This window comes from Ambystoma mexicanum, chromosome 8 (genome assembly GCF_040938575.1).
Source record: "Ambystoma mexicanum isolate Mex_15411 chromosome 8, UKY_AmexF1_1, whole genome shotgun sequence".
NCBI lineage: Eukaryota > Metazoa > Chordata > Amphibia > Caudata > Ambystomatidae > Ambystoma > Ambystoma mexicanum.
Genome location: NC_090929.1, coordinates 443,937,411 through 443,961,299, shown reverse-complemented (window position 1 = coordinate 443,961,299; position 23,889 = coordinate 443,937,411). Strand labels below are relative to the sequence as shown.

At 44.9% G+C, this 23,889-nt stretch overlaps 1 protein-coding gene across 2 annotated transcripts in view; it reads right to left on the bottom strand.

Annotated features, from left to right (window-relative positions):
• Window positions 1-23,889, bottom strand: part of PIK3CD (phosphatidylinositol-4,5-bisphosphate 3-kinase catalytic subunit delta) — a 764,407-nt gene that overhangs the window by 252,235 nt on the left and 488,283 nt on the right. For both annotated transcript variants that reach the window (XM_069610020.1, XM_069610019.1), the window contains 3 exons: window positions 23,732-23,853; window positions 23,280-23,423; window positions 22,563-22,662 (listed from right to left, as the gene is read on the bottom strand). In XM_069610020.1, the coding sequence (XP_069466121.1) occupies window positions 22,563-22,662; window positions 23,280-23,423; window positions 23,732-23,853 (366 nt within the window). The remainder of the gene's footprint in view (window positions 1-22,562; window positions 22,663-23,279; window positions 23,424-23,731; window positions 23,854-23,889) is intronic.

The following is a 23,889-nucleotide window of genomic DNA, read 5'->3' as shown; positions in this document are numbered from 1 at the left end:
AATTTCCTTTTGGCTTTGCAAAGGAGACAGTTACAGCTTGACTGGCTTGGCAGTAGCACACCACTGGGGATTATATTAGAGATGAACTGGTACCTGCATTGCCTCCAAATCTACACTCTGTATTCCCCCTCAGACCATAGGGTTAACTGTGCTATCTGAACACTACAACAAAACACTATCTGATTGTGACCTTAAAACAGACCAAGAGCATCCAGACAGGGCAGGGCATGATGACAAAATGGGGCCAGACTCAAAATTCAGTTCCTGATGGCTGCGAGTCAAATTTGTCTCAGTTTGCCCCTTCCTCCAAGGCACTCTTATTAATACGCACTTGCTATTTTGCCTTGAAAGCAGAAGCACCAATCGACCGGACATTTTATCCAGGAGGATAGGGCAGGGGAAACAAGTTTGTCTTGGAATCACGACAACGCATAGCAACAAAGGTTCGAATCCCAGACTTGCGTTTAGAAAATGGCCTCCGGTATTAAGCGCGTTATAAAAGAACAATGATAATTATAATCAATCCAAGCTGTTAGGGAAGAATCTTCTGTTTCCATTTCCCACCATACATTGCAATGATCCATAGTAGCTTTGTCTTCATTACAAAGCGTTTCCTCACTTTTTAGGTAACGCTTTTTAACTTTACTAGTTCAGCTCATTTAGGTTGGGGGCACTGGTGAGCCCTTTACAGTACCAGTGCATGGGAATGTTTCCTTCAGCCATATGTTCTGTTTTAATGAAGCAAAGAGCACTTTACAGTGGAGCGCTACAGGGTGTATTCTGAATCCCTTATTCAGTTTTGTTTGGCAACATACTTTATGCCTTTTCGATGTGCTGGTGGCAGTGAACCTTTTTTGTTTTTTTACTGCATAATTATTATTTTTTTATTTTATTGTGTTGTATGGTTAATTTAACATCATAACACATATAGAAACATTAAAACATATCAAATAATCAATATACAAACTTATTTCATTGCATATAATATCAATTACATATTAATAATCACATATGATAAAAGGAGAAATAAGGAAAAGAAGAGAACGTTGCTTTCTTCAATGAATCATTTAATTTCCAAAGGCTAAAAAAGAAAAAATATATCATTCATGCAGTCTTATCAGCATATTTCATATTTCTTAACCATAAAATAATTTACAAAATGAAATGTTACTGCATAATGTTATTTTGAGCACCATATACCTAAAATGATCATGCCATGTGATCCTGTCCTTTGTTAGTCTTCCCGCCATCAAGTCAGAAAACTACATATAAGGGCATGTACTTCGCAGGATCAGGCTTGTATTCCCAGGCTAGTGACTTTCTGTGGCTCTACTGGTCATGACTAGGTTTGGGGCGGTCTGGTTGCAAACACTCCAGCCAGGAAGTATCAGTTGCTGGGCAGATGAAGGGTCTGTGACTGTTGTGATGAATCACAGGGTTTTGTCAGTTCTCCGCGGGGGGAAGGGGGGGCAGGGGGGAGCCTTTGATGAACACCCCAAGTTGCTCTGCCACAACCCACCACCAACATCGTATAAGCAAAGAGGACACGAAGAACACATTAATATGATGTAGAAACCTTAAATCAACAGGAGAAAGAATATGAATGCAATACTGAGAAGAAGATTGTCCAAGTAATGCAGAGTACTCGGACAAAAGAGAAAAAGGACTTTGACGCTTCGCCAGGGAAGACCCAGCAACACGTCATAAATGGAAGAGGAGGAATCCTGTCAGAGAGAGAAGCCAGAGAGTTTCAAATCAGCTATGCCAGACCGGGACACGTAGCTTCCAAGTGTGGAAGAAAGCTGGCGCGTAAAGGCGACACATGAGAAGCGAGAAGAGCTGAGGGAAGGGAACCTCAGACAAGTTACCAAGTACTAGATGGTGGCATGACCGAGTCGGTGGACTGCTGAGTCCAACAGCGAGGCCGAGACCATAGTCCCGCTCACAGTGCAAAACAGAGAAAGAGAAAAAGAGAAAAAGAGGGAAAGAGGGAGAGAGGGAGATCGAGAGACAAGATCAGACCCCATTTTGTTTTCCTGAAACGTGCTCAGTTCAGTTTGGCTATTATCAATAATTGTGTTATGAGGTCTGCTCTGGGGCCAGATGCCGGGAACTCTCCATTGTCAGGCACATCGCCTAGCAGTAGAACGCGAGGGCACATGGGGAGAGGAGTTCCGTTAATCTCCTTTCAATTTGGCTTAATTTATTGCCAATGTGTATGTATTGTAGGGCACTGCCACCACATATGTATGAAGTCCCCCAGTTGCCGATATCAATGCCAGCAGTGATCAGGGTAATTCGGTGAGATTGTGTGGAGTCTCTGTGGGGTCATGTACCATCTATAGCATATTCCTTAACACTGTACATCTGGAGCTTTTGGAGGTTTGTGACCATATTTTCTGCCATGCATCCGTTGGGATCTCTGCCGCATATCCTTTCCCCATCTTGTCATGTATGGAAGTTTAACTTCTCTAGAGGCCTTTTCTAACAAGTATTTGGATATTTTCTTGATATGATGACCCTCCAAGACCTGGAGTTCGATTCCTCTGGAGATGCGCGTGTCCGCTTGATTTACTTGATTGTTGGAAACCCAGTGTCTAATATGAAAGCATCTAAAGCATTCCGTTTCTGGTAGGGTAAACGTTTCTTTGCATTCCATGAAAGTGAGGGGAATTCCGTCTTTATATATGTCCCTGAGCATTAGGGTCCCCTGTGATTCCTATTGTGCAAATAGGCCTTTTGACATTCCTGGGGAGAACTTCGTATTCAGCAGTATCAGTGACTTAGGCCCCAGGCCTGTTTTAATCCCCATTTGTGCACAAGCCTTATCCCCGACACAAAGACTTAAATAAAAGTGTAGTTTGAGTGGAGCCCAGTAGATGGACCCTAGCAGATTTCAGTAGATATGGGTGCCGTCTTGCTCTATTAGTTTCCATTTGGCGTTCTTGTCTCCTAATGCCCACTCTAACATTGGCGCAATCTGGGCTGCACAATAATCTTTGTATCAATGGCACTCCCATTCCCCCACCCCCTTCAATCTCAAGAGAATTTGGCACCAAATTCTAGGTGGCTTCTTTTTCCAAATTAATTGGCTAATTGCTTTTCATAAGTCTAGAAGATCTCTTTGGGGAATGAGGATCGGTAGAGCCTGGAATGTGAATAGGAGTCTCAGTAGTATTGTCATTTTGATTGTATTAACCCTTCCTAACGATGATATTTCTTGTATTTCCCAACTCTTCAGGGCCGCTTTAGTCTCCCTCCATAATTTGGGGATGTATGCCCCATAAGGGTTTTGTATGATTTGGTAATGTGTACCCCCATATATGTAAACTCCTCATCTGCCCATTTGAAGGGGAAGTTCGGTTGCATTGCAGTTTGGATTGATATGAGATATGATATGGCATTTATAATGCGCCTATACACAAGTGTGTCAAGGACGAGACGAGGCAAGGGAGGGGGAAGAGAGGGAAGACAGACAACAATCTTACTAGGCCAGGTGACATTGAGATTGTGCAAGTGCGTGGGCCAAGTGGAAAAGTGTGAGGGGGAAAAGGCGAGGGGCAGTGTAGTACATAGGATAAACAGTAAATAAATAAAACAATAAATAAGAAGTGCGGCCAGTTGGTGGCAAGGGTAAGTGCAGACATCAGGTGTCAAGTGCTGGGGGGCTGTAGGGATACAGAAAGATTCCCTCAGTGCAAGGGTTGCTAGGGGGGCAGTGCAGGCGTGCAACTGGCGGGGACAGGCCTGGGCCTGATAACAGAGGTTAGCCAGCTGACCAGTGCAGTTACAGTTTCTGCCAGGGAGAGGAGGAGAGAAAGCAGGAGCAAAGAGGAAGGTCTTGAGGTGCTTCTGGAACCGGAGATGGTTCCCCTCAAGTTTCAGAGAGGCGGGAGGCTGTTCCAGAGGAAGGCCCCAGATGAAGAAAGAGATCTGCCACCTACTCGTTGCTTGGAGAAGCAACTGACCCTGAGGGAGTTGGAGGCGGATGAGTAAAGAGCTCGAGAAGGAAGATATTTAGGAAGAGAGAGTTGAAGGTATTGAGGCCCAAGGCCCCAGAAGGCCTTGTGGACATTGCAGAGGGTTTTGAACTTAATCATCGCAGCCACTGGGAGCCAGTGCAGAGATTCCAGTCCTGGAGAGATACGATCCCTGGGCTTGAGCCCAAGGACAAGTCTCGCAGTCCTGTTTTGGATGAGTTGCAGATGGCGGAGAGTAGAGGCAGGCAGATTTAGAACGAGGCTGTTGCAGTAATCCAGTCTAGAGAGAACCAGAGCTCTGGAGACAGTGAACTTCTGGGGGAAGAAGAGGAAAGGAAGAATATCTCTGAGGTGGTGCAGTTGGTAGTGTGACTTCTTAGAAATGTCAGATGTGAGGAGAGAAGGAAAGTGTGGTCAAAGATGACCAAGGTTTTTAGCCTCACAGGTGGGGGCAGGGAGAGGGCCAAGAGAGGCTGGCCAGAGAGGGACAGGAAAGGGGGGAACAGGTGTCCCAATGAGGAGAATCTCCGTCTTACTGGCATTAATGCAGAAATCATTGGCGGCACACCACTCCTGGATAGCAGAAAGTCAGATGAGGAAAGGAGAAGAGGTAGCTGCAGGGAGCCTCAAAATGAGCCGAGTGTTATCTGCATAGCACTGAAAATTGGGGCCGAGAGCGGAAGTGCGGTGGCCAAGAACTGCCAGGTATTGGTTGAACAGCCAGGGAGAAAGGTTAGACCCCTGCGGACCACCACAGGTAGAGATAGAAACAGAGGAGAGGAAGGACCCAAGTTGGACCTGGTAGGGTCGATCGTAGAGGAAAGAAGTCAGCCAAGCCACGGCCTGATTGGTGATACCCAGGTTATCACGGAGACGGTTGAGCAGGATGGCATGGTTGACCATGTCAAAAGCGGAAGAGAGATCAAGTAAGATGAGGACACCGGGGGTGTTGGAATCGAGGTTGGAGAGCAGGTCTTCACGGATGTTCAGGAGAGCAGTTTCCGTGCTTCTGGAAGCTCTGAGGCCATACTGATGGTCGTGGATACAACCAACAGATTCAGTGTGAATATTAAGCTGGGACATGGCTAGCTTTTCCAGGGGTTTGCGCAGGAAAGGAGTAATGGAAATTGGGTGATAGTTAGCCGGGCAGGAAGGGTCGGAAGTGGGTTTCTAAAGAAGAAGGTGCACAGGGGAGTGCTTCAGGGGGGAAGGGAAGACTCCAGTGGTGAAGGAGTGTTTGCAGAAGTCAGCCAGAGCAGGAGCCAGGGTGTCAATGTGGTCCTTGAGGGTTTTGGAGGAACAGGGGTGAACCTGTTTTGATGAGACTTTCATAGATCAGACTTGTCTAGAAACCTCATCTGGGGAGAACAGGGGAAAGGCAGAAAAGGAGGGAGGAGAGGTGGCTGAAGAAGGGCCAGAGGGAGAGCAGGACATCCTGAGTTTTAGAGATGAAATGAGAAGCCACAGCTGTGCAGAGGGCCTGGGAGGGGAATGGAGAGGTAGAGACTGCGGCAGGATTCGCCAGCTCCTAGCAGATTTCAAAGACTTTGGCCGAGTTGTTAAATGCTGCAGAGACGCAGGCGTGGATGTGGGCTCTCTTCTTGGTGCAGACAGAGAGCCAGTAATGCCTTTGGAGCAGGCGGCAGGCCAGTTGGTCAGAGGATGTACCGGAAACACACCATCTCCTCTCATATTTCTGGTGATTCTTCGATTGCTATTCCTATTGACTTCTGAGGATAAACCCGGAACCCTCAAACCATGTAGAATCTTTCCAGAGCTCCAATAACGGTGGGATCGACTGCAGGGGTTTCTGGAGAAAGCAAATGATAATATCAGTATACAGCATCACTTTATGTGTGTTGCCTTCATGTGTCGGGCCAATTATGAGGGGGCTATTCCGTATCGTTGGTGCGAGGGGCTCCATGAGTAATGCAAAAATGAGGGGGGACAACGGACACCCCTGCCTCATGCCCCTACCTAAAGGGATTGGGGCTGTCTTGTTGTCTAACTTTGACTACAGTGGATGGTATTTGAAAGTTCGCCAGTATCAATTTGTTAAAGAACGGACCAAACCCATATGCTGGTAATACTGCCTGTAGGAAGTCCCATGACATGCTGTCAAATGCTCGGTGGGAGTCCAGGGACAAGAGTGACAGCCCTTCTGGGAGCCACCGCTATCAAATTGACTACCCATTTGATATTGTCATGGGCCCCTCTATTCTTAATGAATCCTGTTTGGTCTTCATTGATTATGTGAGGGAGGACCTCCCCCAACCTTGTAGCTAGGATCTTACTATAAGGTTTTGCGTCCGTGTTCAGAAGGGCTATGGGGCGGTATGAGGTGCAGATCTTGGGGTCCTCTTCAGATTTCAGTAGCAGAGTGGTTGTGGATTCGGCCATTGACTTGGTTATTTTCCAAGACCTGAAGAAGGAGTTAAATAGGGTGGAGAGTTGTGGTAGTAGGAGCCCAGCAAAGGCTTTATAGAATCTATCAGTGAACCCATCTGGGCTAGGTGAGCGTATGGATTGGGCTACTTCTTGGGCCGATATTGGATTTTCGAATGTTTCGCTCATTGTATTGGAGAATCGGGGAAGATGTGCCTGCTCTATAAAGTCTTTGATTTTGGTAACGTTTCCCTGATATGCAACAGAAGCCCTGCTAAAGAAGTCCTCCATGACCTTCAATTTACCCTCTTCCGTGACCTCTCACTTCCCATCTTCACTCTTCAAGGCCCCAATATAGTTGCAAGTTGCAGCTTTTCTAAGTTTTGCTGCCAATAGTGTATTCGCCTTCTTAACCCCAGGAATAGTAATATTGTTTTGTCCTACGTGGGAACTGTGCTGCTGTCAAGGTCCCATACTATCCACGTTTCAGGCATTCTATCTGGAGATGCGGGCTGTCTAAGATTTGTGCAGGTAACTAAGGGGGAGTTCAGTTCCTTGAGGGAATAGTATGGGTATCAGTGACTGTGGTATTTCCTTAATGTATCTTTCAGGAAGCCTTTGTTTCCCCAGGGCAAGATGGAAGCTTTGTGCACGTAGTTTGGAAATCTTTGCAGGATTCTAAACTGTCTTTCATTCTAGCAACCATCAGTTCAGGTCACAGCTTTTGCAGCTCCAGCTACCAGAGACATTTAATCTTGTAAGAAACAAGTTTCTTACACCTCTAGGAGTTAACCATATACTAAAATCCAGAAGAGAAGTATTGTGAGTCTACAGTTAAGTTGCTTGAAAGAAGAGAAGCCACATCAGCAACTACAGAAGAAGGAAGCTAAGTGAACTTTTAATTTCAGACTTTCAGTTTGACTGAGAAAAGTATTCAGTTTAGTATTTAAACTATGTTTTCTAAGAAGAGGAATAGCAAGTGAATTCTTCAATGTTTTTACAATTGATGTACATAGTTGTAACGCTATCAGGCAAGGAGTTAAATTGCTTGATGCAGCGCATTTAAGCCATGCGTTACTTATTGACCCAAGCGAGCGGGTAAACAGCGTTGCATCATTCCCTTAGACTAATGCACTAATCGAAAGTAACTTACTGTAATAGCATTCTAACATTAAACAACTTGTGTAGTATTTTTTACCGTCGTCAGCAAGAGGAGTGTTCCGACAGGCATTGCGTTAAAGGAAAGGTCCGAACGTGTTGAAGAGCCAGCATTTAATCTGTCAATTTCAAAAGACATTACGCGGCAACTGAACACGGCCGCAAAAAAGGACAAATTTTGTCTAAGCAGCAGCTGTTGATAGTAATTTTTGTTTTAAAGTGAAAACAAACTCACGTAGTGTTGCGCGATGGCATGCAACGTTCTGCAGTATTGTTTCCTAAGAAAAGCAGGGACGTTTTGTTTTCGCTGAGGAGAGAGACATGTTGTCTCATTAGAAAACTTCACAAGAATGAGTGTTGCAAGCTTGTATATTTAAAGTAGGATTCTGAAGCAGAAAAGCAGACAAAGCAACTGGGCATTTATTTAGAGACTTTAGCTAAGGAAGCAATTCTGTATTGAAAGTTGGAAGTAACTGAAAGCAGTTAGATACACAGCAGCAGTTAATGTTGAAGAGATTAATAGAGAACAAGCATCCCTTTAATCTTCAAAATCTAAAGGGCCTATCAGCTAACTAAGCATAGGCAGCAGGTATGAAAGGGAGGTTGGGAGATTTGACACAGGAAAAGGGGAGAGAAGTTGCAGACAAGTTTGTAATGTTTTTGTGATCATCTTTTAGGTTATCTTCTGTGCAAACCAGTCGTGAGGAAGTCCAGGGCTGGAATAAACCTGTGTTTGTTATTTTCTCCACTTCCCCCTTTTCCCTTGGGTTTTCCAGCTTGATAGTTGTAACTCAAAGACTGTTGGGCCGGCAGTATTAGGGGGTCTGGTGGGCTATCGTCACTCCTGCAGGAATTCTGAAGCTGGACCTGACAACCGCCTTTCCCATTACTGGAACATTTAAACTCGTCCGAGTAAGTGAGAATTGTTACTGGAACCTTCATATTCTTCCCAGTAACAGTCAAGTGAAAGAGGAAAAATAATTATTTTGAGAGTCTTTCTAGCTGGCCCAGCCAGGGAGAAGAGGACATTGTGTAGAGCAAAAGTATCAATTGTGATAAACTAAGAGAGAGAGAGAAGTATAACTTCAGGAGGGGAAAGCAAGGGGTTCGAGGACACAATAAAATTAAAAAAAAAAAAAAAAAAAGATTCCCCATTTCTGAACTGTATGAACCCGGTCGATATAGTTGCCAAGAACTACCTATGAATGTGTTACTAAAGTGACTGTGCTGAAACGCAGACCACAGGAGAAGAGAGTCATTCTCCTGTGCCTTTGATTATTCTGATAATGGTCAGGACGGACTAGAGTAGCTTTGAACAGAGGACAGATCTTCCTTTTGGACTCTGATGACTGATGAGCAACCTAGTTAGTTTGCGTTAGGTAGGGAAAATCCATAGTTTAGGGATAGTCTGGCGTTTACCTCATTTCATCTTGTTCAATAAAAGTCCTATAATGGAAGATGTACGTTTCTGTCCTTCTGATCGCCGCATAGCCCATGATTGGACAGCCCTTACCTGTTAAAGTTGGGCATATCTGTGCCATTTGTGGACTTGGATAACAACCAGCCCAGATTCTGGATAAGAAGGGGAGCTCTGCTGCCACCCGTCAACTGTATCCAAAACTTCAAAGAAGAGTAGTCAGCAGTGAAGACCCTGAAGATTGATGCTATGGACAACCAGCATTACCCAAACGATCTAAGTGGTGAAGCCCTGTTAGCCCTCATGCAAGTTCAGAAGATCCTCATTGGTGCCTTCTTCCCCTAGACTTGTAGAAACAATGGACCCGAGCCAAAAGCCTACCCTTGGACATTTTCCTAGCACCCTCCTGTGGGCTGCGCATCCATGGACAAGGCTGCTCTTCTGCTGTGGTCCCCTTCCTGAGTTGGAGCTTGAGACGATGCAGATCCCAGACCTGTGGCCCAGTAACATCACTGCTATTTCTGACTGAAGTGGGCCTTCGTGGAGCCAGCTTGTTGCTGCCACAACAAGTTGGGTCTATTGGCCAAACCGGGGTTTCTTCGCCACACTTTGTTTTTGGATTCCTAATGGTCCATCCTAGCTGTGGCAGATGTCCTGATGTGCCTGGTCTATCCAGTTGCAAGTCTGTTATAGCCGTCCCAGAACTAGATATCGGAACCGTCACGTAGCCAGACCCAATTAAGACCCATCCTCCGACACTGCACATGCGACCCCTGGCCTCCCATCAACGAAACCAAAATGTTAAGTGTCCTCTGCAATTATGGGCACCCTAGGGTTTTATCATCTGGAAAATCTGAGTAAGGGATGCAAGAGTACTTAACTGTTTCAGAGGCTTCCTTGCATCAGAAGGAGCATATGGGTGCCAAGTTCACTTCCTAGCACCACACTTTTCTGGCTGTGATTGGAGGAGTTCTAGAGAAGTGTCCCCCCTGAGCCATACCTAGTATGGTGGAATAGAGTGTACCCCAAATTTCTTTTGCTAACCCGTTTTCTACAAAAAGGTGCTTTTAAAAACACATTAGTATTACTGACCCTTTGTTTTTGGCAACACTTGTGCAGGGGCACTTTGGACTTTCTACTTCCAAACCAGGTACTTGCCTGAACACGGACTCTTGAGATATTGGGCTTCATTACGGGCTCCGGCAGTAACCGTGCTGGTGCTACCGGCGGGTAGACACTGGACCCGTAAAAATCATTGGCGCCGGACTTGGCTATTCCAAGTCGGGCGGCAGGAAAGTCAGGCACCAGCAATTTTGTTACTCCCCATTCCCAGAGTTCCATAGGATTCTATGCGAGCTGGTACAAAGAAGCCCAGGCACTTAACGGTGCCGGTGCTTCCGTGACGGCTTTGCCTGCTGTGACCGCTGTGCCCGGCAGGGTCCGACCTGTCAGGCACAGCGGCTCCGGCAGGCAAACCTGTTGTTTGCCACCCCAGAAACAACGTTACCGGTAAGCTTACCAGCACCGTTGTTTCCAGACCGGCAAACTTAGAATGAGGCCCATTGAATAGTTGACGTGCATGCTAGGGAAGGACAGCCGAAGCAAGAAGCCTGCTTTACGATTATAATGCAGGTTGTAATTATGTTTTATTATGTTCGCTTTCCGCTTTACTGTTTGTGCATTGGTGAACTGTGCGATCATATTTTGGAATTGCCAACAGTGTACATATATATGTTTGCTATTATGAAGTGTGATATAGTTAATAAATAACTTTCCACGCTTCCCTTACACATGTTAAAATTCACAGAAAAAGAACATGTACAACATGCATTTCATTGTATACAGTAAATCACAATATGTTAGAATAACTTATCACACCCAAAGTCAACGAGTTGTTCAATCACTTGCTCAGGTTTCCTAATGAAAAATATGTCCTCAGTCAACTCATCATGCGCTTTGCTGACCCATTACATTTTTACAATTTCACTCCAAAGACTAATTATAGGCAAAATACAAGATAGCTAATTGCTCAACGGGCATCTACCCAAGAACAGGTCTGCCTTCATTTGCCTTAAGGAAGAGCTGAATCTGCCTAGTATTACTTCTGTCTTCTGTGTAAGGACGGAGATGTCTTGCTGTTTTTTGCTCAGTTGACTAGTTTGCATAATCTGCAATACCTCAACTCCAGAGGAATATTCAATCTTGAACCTGTAACTGCTAGTCACGGAAGACTATTCAACCGGAGTAATACGAGTTCCCTTCTGATCTTAGGGCTCTGGAATTTCTTCAGGTACGGTTGCATTTCACTCAGAGAATATGTTCCCTCAATTAAGCCCCAAGTCAGTTTGTATTTTTTCAGGGATTCCAAGCTATCGCAGAAGTTCCACCCTTTGGCCTTCGATCGTATGCGCCTGCACAGGGCTACAACATTGTCTTCCCAGTTGGGAGACCAGTCAATGGTTTAAAAAAATGCAAAACACTTGGTTCCAACCGTACTTAGTTTTCTTCTTATCCAGTTCTCTTCCCAGTAAATGGGAAAGTCACATTGCTTTATCAATTTTATGTAAAGACTACCACTATTTATATTCCACATAGAGTATAGGGAAGTTACTCCTGACTCAGGCCAATTGTACTTACAGGCATGATATTGTACATGTATTTGTCGATGGGAGGGTTTTGTAATGTGTAGTATACTTAAGTTATACTTGCACATGTTTTTAAGGAAAAAATGTATCATTTTGTGCTTGGGTCCTGTCATATTACTTGGCTGTCTATTTGATGCAAACGGTACTTACACACCAGCTCCCGATCAGCTGAAGTCTGCCTTACTGCTCTGCTTATGTTACTTGTGAAAGCTTGGTTTGACCAAGTTTCTATAACCTTGTTCACCAAGTAGGTTGGCCTCTCAGAACCCTCTCACAGGGCTGTTTTTGAAAATCCCTCTGAATATGTCATTTTCTTTTTTGCATTTGTGCTACCTTGGCATATACAGTGCCACACTTTTCAAAATCAATTCAATTATTGTGAATTCCTGGAGGACTGCATAAGAACAAATAACTTGAAAAGGATGGCTATACGTATATGCGAGTTAGGCACTGGATATCACAGAAAGAGGTTAAGGAAGCGGCCACCAGGACCCTGATTGGGATGGAGCTCACCCTGCAGGAGGGTTTGACGATAAGGGCACTATCGAGAATATACAGACTTCTAGACACAGCGCAGGAGGAGGATAGACTTACATATAAAGACAACTGGGAGAGGGATCTGGGTACTCCCATTACAGAGGCGGAATGGGGCAAATCTGGAGGAGGGCACAGAAAACGTCTATATGTACTGCGATCAAAGAAACAGCATATACATTATGTTACAGATGGTATCTGACCCCACACAGACTACACAAAATGAACCCCTCTATCCCCCAACCTGTTGGAGACAATGCAGTAGCAGAGGGGACTTATACCACATGTGGTGGGCCTGCCCCAAAGCAATGACAGACATACTGGAAGGAGGTCCTGGGGTACATGAAGGAGATTACAGGGAAACAGCTCCCATTCACACCAAAGGTGGTGGAACTGGGAATTGAAATAGATGGAATTTATGCAGCGTCCGGGAACAACGCATCCCTTATTACCCAATTACCAATGGCGACAAGGATGACCTTGGCTCAGGGATGGAAAAATGTGCAGGGACCCGTAATAGCATGCTGCTGGGTCAGGGTCTGGAACGTGTTGGCCATGGAAAAGGTGGGAGCCCTGAGAGAGGACAAGCATCAGAAATTTCTAGCAATATGGGGCCCATTCCTAGACTTTGTTAAAGAAAGAGAAGCCCAATACTATAGACCAGGCTTACTGAGAGCAATGCTAAACTGAGGCTCACTGGCCTGAGAGCGGAAGAATTGACCTATTGAACTATGCCTGAAGCAGAAATATGCCATGCCCACCAATAAATGAATAACACAGTGACGGAAGCTATACCGGTTGGTGACAGTGTGGGAAGGGTGATGGGAGAGGGGGACGGAGAAGGAGGGAAAATGTTATAATTATTGCTGAATCATATTACTTACATGCACAATCACAGACTCAAACCAGAAGTGAAATAGGACTGATACGACTGAAACATTCAAGTCATACATGCCATGCAATTGTGATTGCGTTTGAAAATGAAAATAAAGCTTTGAAAAAGACAAAAAAGAAAACATGACTTGCCCTTGGTAATATTTCTGATGGATCCCTCATTTTACATATATTGGTATCCTGCTTTGCAGTCTTGGGAAATGTTAAGCTGGCAGGAACCTCTGTGCGGCATCAATGTCTCTCAACGGTTACCATTCCAGCGTCCGGACATGACGTCAATGATAGTAATTATAGTATAAATAGCAGGCACTGCGCCCAGTTCATAGCGCGCCCCCCCCCCTCTGCTCCAGCATCTTGAGGAATTAAATAACCTTTTGAAAGAGATAAGTAAACAAATTGGGCCACAATCGGAGGGGTAGGTTGGGAGGACAATGAGGAATCCCTAGAAGGAACACCCATCAGAAAGAACATTATCAGGGGTAAATAATTAGTTCTTCTAAAGGATTGTAACCTCCCACAGATTCCTCACCTTAAAGCAGTTTTGGAGATGGCGGTTGCGAGAAGTGGATTTTTGTGAAATCTTATTTAATATAATATTGTGCAGAGCACTCTTCCAAAGCAAGCATCCTGGCCTGACAGGGTATCTAAGCAGTAATGCTTATAGAAAGTATGGGGTGAGGACCACACTGCGGCATTGCAAATGCCCTGCACTGGTACAAATCATTGTAGAGCTGAAGTAGTTGTCACTCTCCTGGCGGAATGGGCTCTTACATTCTCAGGGACATCCTTTCCAGCAATGGAGTAACACTCCAAAATGCATGAAATGATCCAATGTTGAGAGTGTTTGCTTGGTCATGGCTTGGCCGAATTTGTGACCAGTGTAACCAATAAATAGTTGGTCATCCTGCCTGATGGCTGACATTCCTGAAATGTAAAAGCCTGTGTAACTTCTCTTCATTATTAAACGGGTGAGGAGGGGGTAGAAATCTGGCAATGGAATCTTTTGTGTTTTTTTGGGCCTTTACAGAGACTTGTCTTTGGAGGAATTTCTTTTTGAAGGTGTGGAAGACGAGATTTTGAAACAGACTTAACTAGAGCAAGTTTCGATCTTCTCTCTCCTTCAAGGCCATACTGGTCATCAATTGGCAGGAGCCGCATTTAATGACTTCATGATTTTCACAGAGGTAGCAGAGACAAATCATGTGCGGATCAGTGATCGACATCTTCAAATCACAGTCCACACATCTCTTGAAGAACCGTGGCGTGAACCAGAAGCAGTGGAGGACCACAAATACGAGAACCTCATGGACATTGCTCTTACCTAGGAGAGCTGCAAAACTGCTTCCAAGTCAACCAAATGTAGTGAAAGGTCGATAAGGCCCTCACACGAACTGGAAAGTAGACATCAGAACTCACTACTCTCTGCCATTACAGGCAGGGGCGTAGGAGACACTTAAAATCTGGGGTGGGGGGACAGGGGACATCTTGGGGACTTGGCTTTATTTATTATTTATTGTGTTTTAGTCAAAGAACTCGACTTGTCACAAAATTAGAATTAAAATAGCAGTACGTATTAAATTACAAATATCAGTGTATAAAACAAGAGAAACGAAGAAAAGAAAACAGAAGAAAATTAAAGGATGCAGCAGCAAAGAACATGTCTTTGTATGTTGCATTTCTGGATTTATCATCCGACTATGAGCTCATGGTAAGAGAGGAAAGAACAATTACTTCCAGTGGGCCACAGCTAGGACGCCAGCTCGTTAAGAGGCAGATCACCTGTAAGTGGACTCCTGCCAAATAAAGGAGTTGCAGTCTTTTCTACCAACTGCAAGTTGCTACTTTTTTTGTGTGGGGCAAGGAGACATGTGTGTCTCTTGGAATGGAAGGATGGGGGTTTCAAAGAAAGGAAATCTTGTTTGCATCTCTGAGTAAGCCCTTTTACGGGAGTAGAGGGACCAGGTTGTGATGTTGCTGCTTTGACTGTCCTCTGGGGGGTATCAGGTAATAATATCCCCATATATATGGTCGCCGTAAATAAAATCGCAGGGAAAATGTCGTGGCGATATTATTTGGGTGACCATATATATGGGGTCAGGGGCAATTATATGGGGACAGGGGCAAAAAAAAATAAAAAAATTACAAAATAAATTAAATAAAAGACAAAAAAATAAAGTTTGGGGGTTGCGGGGGTGTCCCCCGCAATAATGTCGCCACAAAAAATGGCCATTTTTCGGCGATATTTTTGCATGGCAAGATTTTTGTGGTGACATTATTACATGGAACCCTCTGGGGAGGGGGGGAAGGGGGAAGGGTTACATCAAACAAGGAGGATGAGCGATCGCAAGCCCACCCCTTTATAAGCACTCCTGAGGTCCGCGGCCAGATGTGTCAGACCCGGGGGATGCCTAGTAGGTGGGGTGTATGTGGACCCAGGGGGTGGCCAGAGGGGCAGCCCGCTATGTGGGCTGCCCCTCTTGTGCCCCTGCGAGGGCCGGGCCAGCCTCTCACAATGAGTCTGGTCCCTCTTATTCCATCTCATGCTGGCTTCAGAGCCTAGCCTTTCTTTGCCTTTGTTATTCTGAATGCAGAGCTGGACTCCGTTTCTTTCTCGTTTAACATTTGCTGCAAAGCCTGATCTATTTGATTCTCTCATATGTTACTAGGACAGCAGAGCATGGGTCCTCTGCCCTGTTACATTATTCAAAGAGCCCCTCTGGTCTTTCTTTGCCTCTCCCTTGTCTCACTGCTTGCTTGCTTAATACATACCTCCTTGCTTGAACACTCAACATTTTCTTCCTATCACAGCAATGGCAGCTGCAGTCTGTCTTAACTTATATTTGTTCTGTATCTTGAATTGGCCTCTTATTTACGCTTTTCTGTCTGCAGGGGCAAGGCATTTGCCAGTCACTGCCATGATGGTTCTACATGGCCATAAGAGGGCAACAGCTAGCCAATATTGGAAGAACATGGGCATATTATGCCAGAGGCTGGCAACTGTCTTCCTAATGCCTACACAAGAGACAACTCTTGCCTTTGTTTCTAACAGTAATTCAGTGGATGATGAAACGCGAGAACACATATTGCTTATAAATGAAGGGGATGATGTCACACTTGGTTAAGGCATTTTGATCACATCAGAAACTAATTTCCAGCTGCAATTAAGCGATTACCTTTTAGACTTCTGGCTTTAAATAACGTTAGTATCACCTGGAAAGCATAGAGGTTGCTCAACAGGGTTCCTGGAGCACGAGGGGTACCCTACTCGTGGGCATGGATGATTGGAGGGCATTCTTGCCCTGGTTTGGAGCCTGGCCCCTACAGCCATGATGGGGGGAGGGGCCTATTACTTTTGGATGTACGTACCCTTTGAGGGTGGGCAGACATTGCCTCCTGCTTTAGCCCACTAACAGCTCTGCTTTGTAACTCAATGCTACTAATGTTATCAGCCTCAGAAGTCTGGAATCCTTTGCCACATCAACTAGGGTACAGGTTTGCTACCTGAGACTTACGCATGCCTGAGTCAGCATCTGTCGCCCCGTGGGGAAGACACACGCAGAGAGAGCAGGGCACAGTGCCCTTGTGGGTTTTTCACACTTCTTCCTCGGGGTGGGCACAATTCACTCCGCAGAGAAAGTGGCACATGCTGGGCAACATTCTCCCACTTTGACAATTTCACCCATAGAGCGAAATTGGCCATTTGAAATACCTCTGTCGACTTATTGCACAATCCACACTGATGGGTTTAAGCACCTGCTTAACGCGAGATGACAATTAAGGGCATTTGCCAACGCACTCAAGAAGCACAGGGCACCCTCTTACCAGCGACATGCCATGCTCACTCATTGTGATCACCAATTGCCATTTATCTGGGGTCATGTTAAATATATTTATTTATTACATGTGTAGCATCACGCAAAACCCCCAAACATGAAGGCGCAAAGTAAACTGCATTGAGTGGACCACTTCCATTGGCACACGTTTTTACTTTTCCGCCACAAAATGGAAGATTTTAGCATAAAAGTCAGGTGAAATCACTTTGCTTTTCCACTTTTAAAGAGTGTAAATACCTTGCGCAATTAGCAATTGCTTGCAGAATTGACAATGGCTTCCTCTGGACTTCGCCCGCTTTTACCAGGTTTCATTTCCAAGCAGATCCCAGAGGAATCCCTTTCCTTATTTCCAGCATGAGAATCCATGCTGGCAGTAAGGCCGCATTTGTCTGGTGGAGCGGGAAATACAGGGGGTCCTGGTATGTCCACTCGGCTCCCGAACTCCACCCAGAAAATGCACGAAAAGCTGGCTAATTAGAAAAAGTGACAGTAATAGTGTTTTCCACCCCTTTTTCTGAACCAATTGACCTGGAAAATGCTGTGTTGCATCGGAAGCTGAATGCATTCACTCTGCCTATTATCCCACCTGAAGATTAAGCCAGGAAGTGAACACAGGTGTTAACATATTCCTGTGCACAATCTGCATTTGGAGCATTAACTAACTGAGCTACCTTACAAATGATATCTCCTCTGGGGCTTTACCGTCTTAACCCCTTAACAGCCATGGGTATTTCCCCCCCAGTGCCAAGGCTGTTTTTGGTGATTTTGGTATGTCGCCATTCAATCCCTTGTAACTTCTTTGTTACATGAGATATCTCGGCCAAAGTTGGCCCCTTTTTTCCCCACATGTAGCTGGTCATAACGCCACCCAGGAATCCTAGTTTGCTGTAGGGGGGTGAGAGAAAATAACCAAAAAGGAGAACATTTGTTTTTTTTCAGTAAATGCCAATAAAATGTTGTACAAAGAAGCCTGTGGTGTTTTCCTTGTAAGAGCTAGGACAAATGGCTTGCTGTGCTAGATTCGCCATTTTCCAGGCTTTCAAGAACAGATTGAGTGGAAATCAAAATAACATATTTTGATATGCCAATCAGCCGTTTTGTGAGAGTTAGGCGATTTTGGCGTTTTTTTGTCCAATAGGACATGTGTGGACGGAATGGAAGAAAAGGGTAGGAAAGCTGAATGGGAAGCCAGAAAGCATACATTTCTGAAAAGTAGACAATATTCCAAGTTTAGGAAGGGGTGATTTGCGTAGGTCAGGCAACAACTATGTAGGGAAAAATTCCATAGTTTAGGGGGAAATCGGGAAAATTACAGAAAAATAAAACAATTTCTGCACATTTCACTCTGGTCACCCACAACACCACATGGCCTACCTTCCCGCGTCCCCACAGGTTTCCCGACAAAAACGGTATCTCACATGTCTGGGTGCACCTACCTGGGTGAAAAGGGAGAAGCCTAAAACACTGGTAACCCCAAGTCTTTTCGCACAGCAGATTTTCAGGAATTTTGCTCATGTGGACAACCTACAGATTTGGGCCTAGGTTGTCGAAGCCACGAAGAAAAACCGGGAACCCCTTGCATTTCCGAAAAGAAGAGACCCGTGGGAATCCACAGAGGTCTGACTTGCGCGAATCGCCCCGTAATTTATGACCCACAATCCCTGACAAAGTCTGAAATTTGGAGGAAAAAACACTATTTTCACTTTGTCGGAAATGCATGGGGTACCCTGTTTTCCTTTGTGGGTTCGACACCCTAGGCCCAAATCTGTAGGTTGTCTCCCCAAACCCTTTGGGGGTTACTAGTGGTTTATCCTTTTCCCTTTACGCCCAGGTAGGTGCACCCAAACATGTGAGGAACCGTTTACGTCCGGACACCTGTGGGAACGCAGGAAGGTAAGACATGTGGAGTTGGCGGCGTGTTTCGGTGGGTGGCAAGATGGAAATGTTTGAAAATTGTAGTTTTTTCACTACATTTCAGACTTTGCCGGTGATTGTGGGTAATACATTCTGGGGCGATTTGCGCAAGTCAGACCTCTGTGGATTCCCATGGGTGTCCACTTGTTTGAAATGCATGGGGTTCCCCGTTTTGCTTGGTGGCTTCGACACCCTAGGCCCAAATCTGTATGTTGTCCACATGAGCAAAATCTGCTCTGCCGAAAGGCTTGGGGTTACCAGTGGGTTAGCCTTTTCCCATTGCGCCTAGGTAGGTGCACCCACACATGTGAGGTACCATTTTTGTCAGAACACCTGTGGGAACGCAGGATGGTAGGACATGTGTTATTGGCGGTGTGGTTCAGTGGGTGGCCAGAGTGAAATGTCTGAAAATTGTGTTTTTTTTCCCACCAGATTTCAGAGACATTTCCCTCTGCCCACCCACCGAAACATGCCGCCAACAACAGATGTCCTACCTTCCCGCATTCCCACAGGTGTCCCGACGAAAACGGTACATCACATGTGTGGATGCACCTACCTCGGTGCAAAGGGAAAACAGAGAACCCCATGCATTTCGAAAAGAAGACACCTGTGGGCACCCCCTTTCCACTAAAAAAATACATGGTGGTTTAGTGACCGCCACACCCACTCAAAACAAGTTATCATTTATTTTTGTTTTGCTTCCTTTCTAGGGGCAGATTGTGCTATCAATCTGCCCACAGGGAGGGCTATATGAGATGCCCCCATCCATTTAGGGTGGGGGGGGAAAGAGGGCCAGCACCCTTTCCACTAAAAACATCTATGGTGGTTCACTGACCCCCCCCACCCATACCAGTAGGAATTAGACTGGTTCAACAAATCAAAAAGTTTGGAAGAGCTGCATCTCGGATTGCAATTTTTTAAATCTTGATTTCAGGAAAGGTAAATAAGCACTTATTTGATGCAAATGCATTCTGTTTTTTGATGTCAAATGTTTATTTGGTTGCAAATTTTGGATGCGCTGCAGCAGAAAAAAATACTGTTTGGATTTTATCGGAAGTTCTGTTCTGTGGTTAGTTTTTTGGTCACAATTTTGCTCCTCTGTATTTTTGATCTTTCTCTAATTTCGATTCTGGTGTGCTTTGGTTGTAGTGCTCCCCTTCCTGTGCTTTAAGCTAAGCATCCAGTTCTGGTGACTATCCTTCTTAGGGTCGGAGGAAGGGGCTTCAGGCCTTACCTGGCCTGCTGTATTATATCTGACAGCCAGCGCCTAAACTTTTAGACTTTTTGGTTGTGGTGAAAGGGGGCGATAGGAAGTCTTTGTGTCATAAGGCAACCTAAGATCCACGTGGAATGCACTTACAATTTAGTGATTATAACCCCCTTAGTATGATTTTTTTCAGAACGCTTCTATGGTGGTGATGGATGTTAGGGATTTTTTTATTGATTGCGTCGAGCCTCATTTTGCTTTGATCCAAGTACAGGGGTTTGCAACCTTTGGCTTGCAACATGTTTTGCACTACAGCTACCCTCCGATTTAGCACGCATAGTCAATGGTGAGGGGTAATTGGCATAGTCCAAAACGCTTGGAAAGTCCTGTTGCACCCTGCTTGAATTGGTATATTTCTACTATGCATTACCCTAAATCCAGAAGACTCCATATGAAAGAAATAGCAACTAGCAAAGACACCAATAAGCATAGCGTAAATCAATTTTCTTTCAGCTGCTCGGAAGCTAGCTGCACAATTTATTCAGATTGCTCCAATTCGAGCAGATGATGCCCTTTTGGTGCCGGTAAACTTGCCCGGGGGAGGGGCCCTTCGTTTATCAGCTGTAGTGTTATCCAGTGCTGGATGTAAGGGATGAAGGCTGCCATGAGATATGGACCACAACATTCTCTGCTAACGCCACTCCTCGGCAGGCCATTTCTCCACCAAAGCAACAGCCTTGATCTCGTCCTTTCTTTTAAACCAAACAATGAGTGTTTTCTCCTCTTCTGCGTCAACCCCTCCAGCTCCAGTTACCTGCAGAGCCCCCATGGCTCCTATGTTTCTCCCACGCTATACAATATCTTCACAAAGCCTCTTTTCGACCTCCTCAACCTTGGGTACTGTGCCTCCACACTGTTAACTGTTGTGCTTTGTAGATCTGTTTTTTTCCCCTTCTAGGTTCCCCCACTATTTTAAACCCATTTTATTGCCATTTAAACAAAACGGAACCTAAATCGATCAGACAAATGCAACACTCTGGCTCTAACTTCGTTAATTGTGAACATTAGCCTTCGCCAGACCCAGACAAAATTGTGAATGTTAGCAATGCCACACTTAGGTAGAACTGTGAATATTAGCCTGCATCACCTCTAGATAGGATTGTGAATGTTAGCAATACCACACTTATTTGGAATTGTCAACATTAGCCTGCCCCAGATCCAGACAGGATTGTGATTGATAGCAATGCCGCACTTAGTTGGAATTGTGAACATTAGCCTACGCCAGACCCAGACAGGATTGCGATTGATAACAATGCTGCAATGCTGCACTTATTTGGAATTGTGAACATTAGCCTGTCCCAGACCCATACTAGATTGAGAATGTTAGCAGTACCACACTTAGCTAGAATTTTGACCATTAGCCTGCGCCGAACCCGAACAGGATTGTGAATATTGGCAATGTTGCACTCAGAATTGTGAACATTAGCCTACGCCAGACCCTGACAGGATTGTGAACGTTAGCCTGAGCCGCTTCTAGACAGAAATGCAAATGTTGGCATGTCCCACACTTGGGTGGAGCTGTGAACATTAGCATGAATCGCATATAGAAATGGATAGAAATGCAAATGTAAATGTTAACATGCCCCAATCATGTATCACTGTGTACCCTGCTTTCCTGCTCCACGTGCTGTTGCTATATATCCGTATCCCCCCTCCTGTCGATGTAAGACCAGCCCCATGTCTATGTGTCGGTGTCTCGCCCTGTTCCTGCCATCCTGTTCACGTGCCTGGTCGTGGGAGCTTTAAAGATAGCCATCCTATCACAACACTATGCTTACTCTCTACTATACACCATCATTCAACAAGATCACAGCTATACCCCTGATTAATTCGGCCTAGCTGTTCACATACGAATATGACCCCATTAACACCTCATCACCCTAATAAAACACAGCAAGCCAAGCACATTCCGGCCTAGTTGCTCACATATGCGTCCTTCAGGCATAATGCAGCCAGAGCCCAGTCTGGGTGTCCACCCACCAGACTGCACACATCCAACTGATATCTTCAGCACCACACCTAATGCTAGGATGCAGCTAACATCCGGCAATTACATCAGCTGCACACATCTGGTGCACCCATGCACCCTACGACACTATCTCTCTCTACTGACCAGAACCACAGTTCCCAAGGGCGTTCAACCTACCAGCGCTTTGAGGTCATAGCAATGATATATAGAGCGCTATATAAATGCCAGGTAACATAACATTTGCATCTTTGTATTGGTTAAAAAAAAAAAAAAAAGAAAATAGTCACATTTTTCAGGGAACAAGCAGGAAAGATATAAAAAAAAAGGCCAAGAGGGTGTAGAGAAATAAATAAAAAATGGGGACACAAGGGATTGTCCATTTTTAAAAAATGGTGCAACTGCATCAAGATGTAAAGGCACAGATATAAAACATGGAACCTTTAAGAATATAGGAGCGTGTAAAGGACTTAATGAGAAGAACAGACTGCTTTCTGATGTAGAGCACTAACTTGCAGATCCTGAAAAGGGCAGCCGCCATCAGAGATGAGTGACCCCCTGAATCTCACCTCCTTCGCCAGGGTCTTCATGTGATGATTGCTGCCTCTGCAGTATGCCTCTAAAATCAGGCCAAAGCGTATTGCCACTGCAGGAACATGCATCTCAGATCTGCAGAGGAAAGCACACCATCATTATTCTGACTGCATAAATGCACAGACGCAGCTGGAAAAACAACTGACAAGAACCATGTGGGACCCACACTACTGCTCCATTAGAACACTAAAGAATGTATAGCTGCAATGTGGCTACCCAATGGCTAGGTCATTTCAAAACAACTCCTCATTTCACAGACCAAGGGGAGAAAATGAAACATTTCACAGATATGGACAAAAAGCTGCAGAAATAAAAAGGTGGATGGGACACCATGGTAATATGAACTAATGAACCTGCTCAATAACTACTGCAACACATATCACAGTCATTAGTGGCAGCTAATCAAAAATTAAATCAAACCCCCCCCCCCAAAAAAACCACAGGAGCTTTCTCTCAAAAGCTAACTTCTTGAAAAATGTGTCAGATATTGCTTGTGAGCAGTGAGTGACTTTCTATGTTCAACCTTGTGTCACTTCACTGAAGTTTCCACACAACACTTGCCATAGAATTCATGTTGATGTGTACACACATGGTCTGCCGTTAAGACTTGGTTACTTGTTCGCTCTCTCTTATAGATAGCCATATGGAATTTGCATGTGGTGCCCCATTCACTGCTTGAGGCCAAACCTTACCTGAGGTGCCAGAAGAGGAAGTGCCCAATTTTCCGATTGGACAAAGCCCTTTCCAGCAGGAATCTGGCCAGTTCACAGTCAAGGTAGGATTCATACTTAAGCACTTGTACAAGCTGCAGGAGATACTGGCAAAGGTCTTCATCACTGTGGAGAGGGCAGTACAATAAAGTGAGAAGCAAAAGCACAGTCATGATAGACAGTGGAACTTAGTGAAGGACAAGAGTCAGAGGCTTGAAATTCAAAAGCTGGGTATTCAGAAAGACAACTGAAAAGATGGAAGTGGATAAACAACTGTAGGGATCGGAAGTAGTTTGAGGTAGGGATCAAAAGAAATAAAAAAATAAACAAAAAAGATGTGGAGCAACACAAAATTGGGAAACTGGGCCAAAAAAAGAAATAAAATCACAGGTACACCTAGATTACTCACAATTCTCTAAGATAGTAATACTCACGTGAGCTTTTTAAGGCAGTTGATGGTAAATGAGCCCACATTGCGGTCAGGGAAGCTGAAATCCAGTAGTTCCAATGCACTGAGGACAGACAACTCCTGCCATGACTGCAGCAAGCACAGCATCTAAAGAGTCAAAGAGTTATCATGAATTCACAAAGA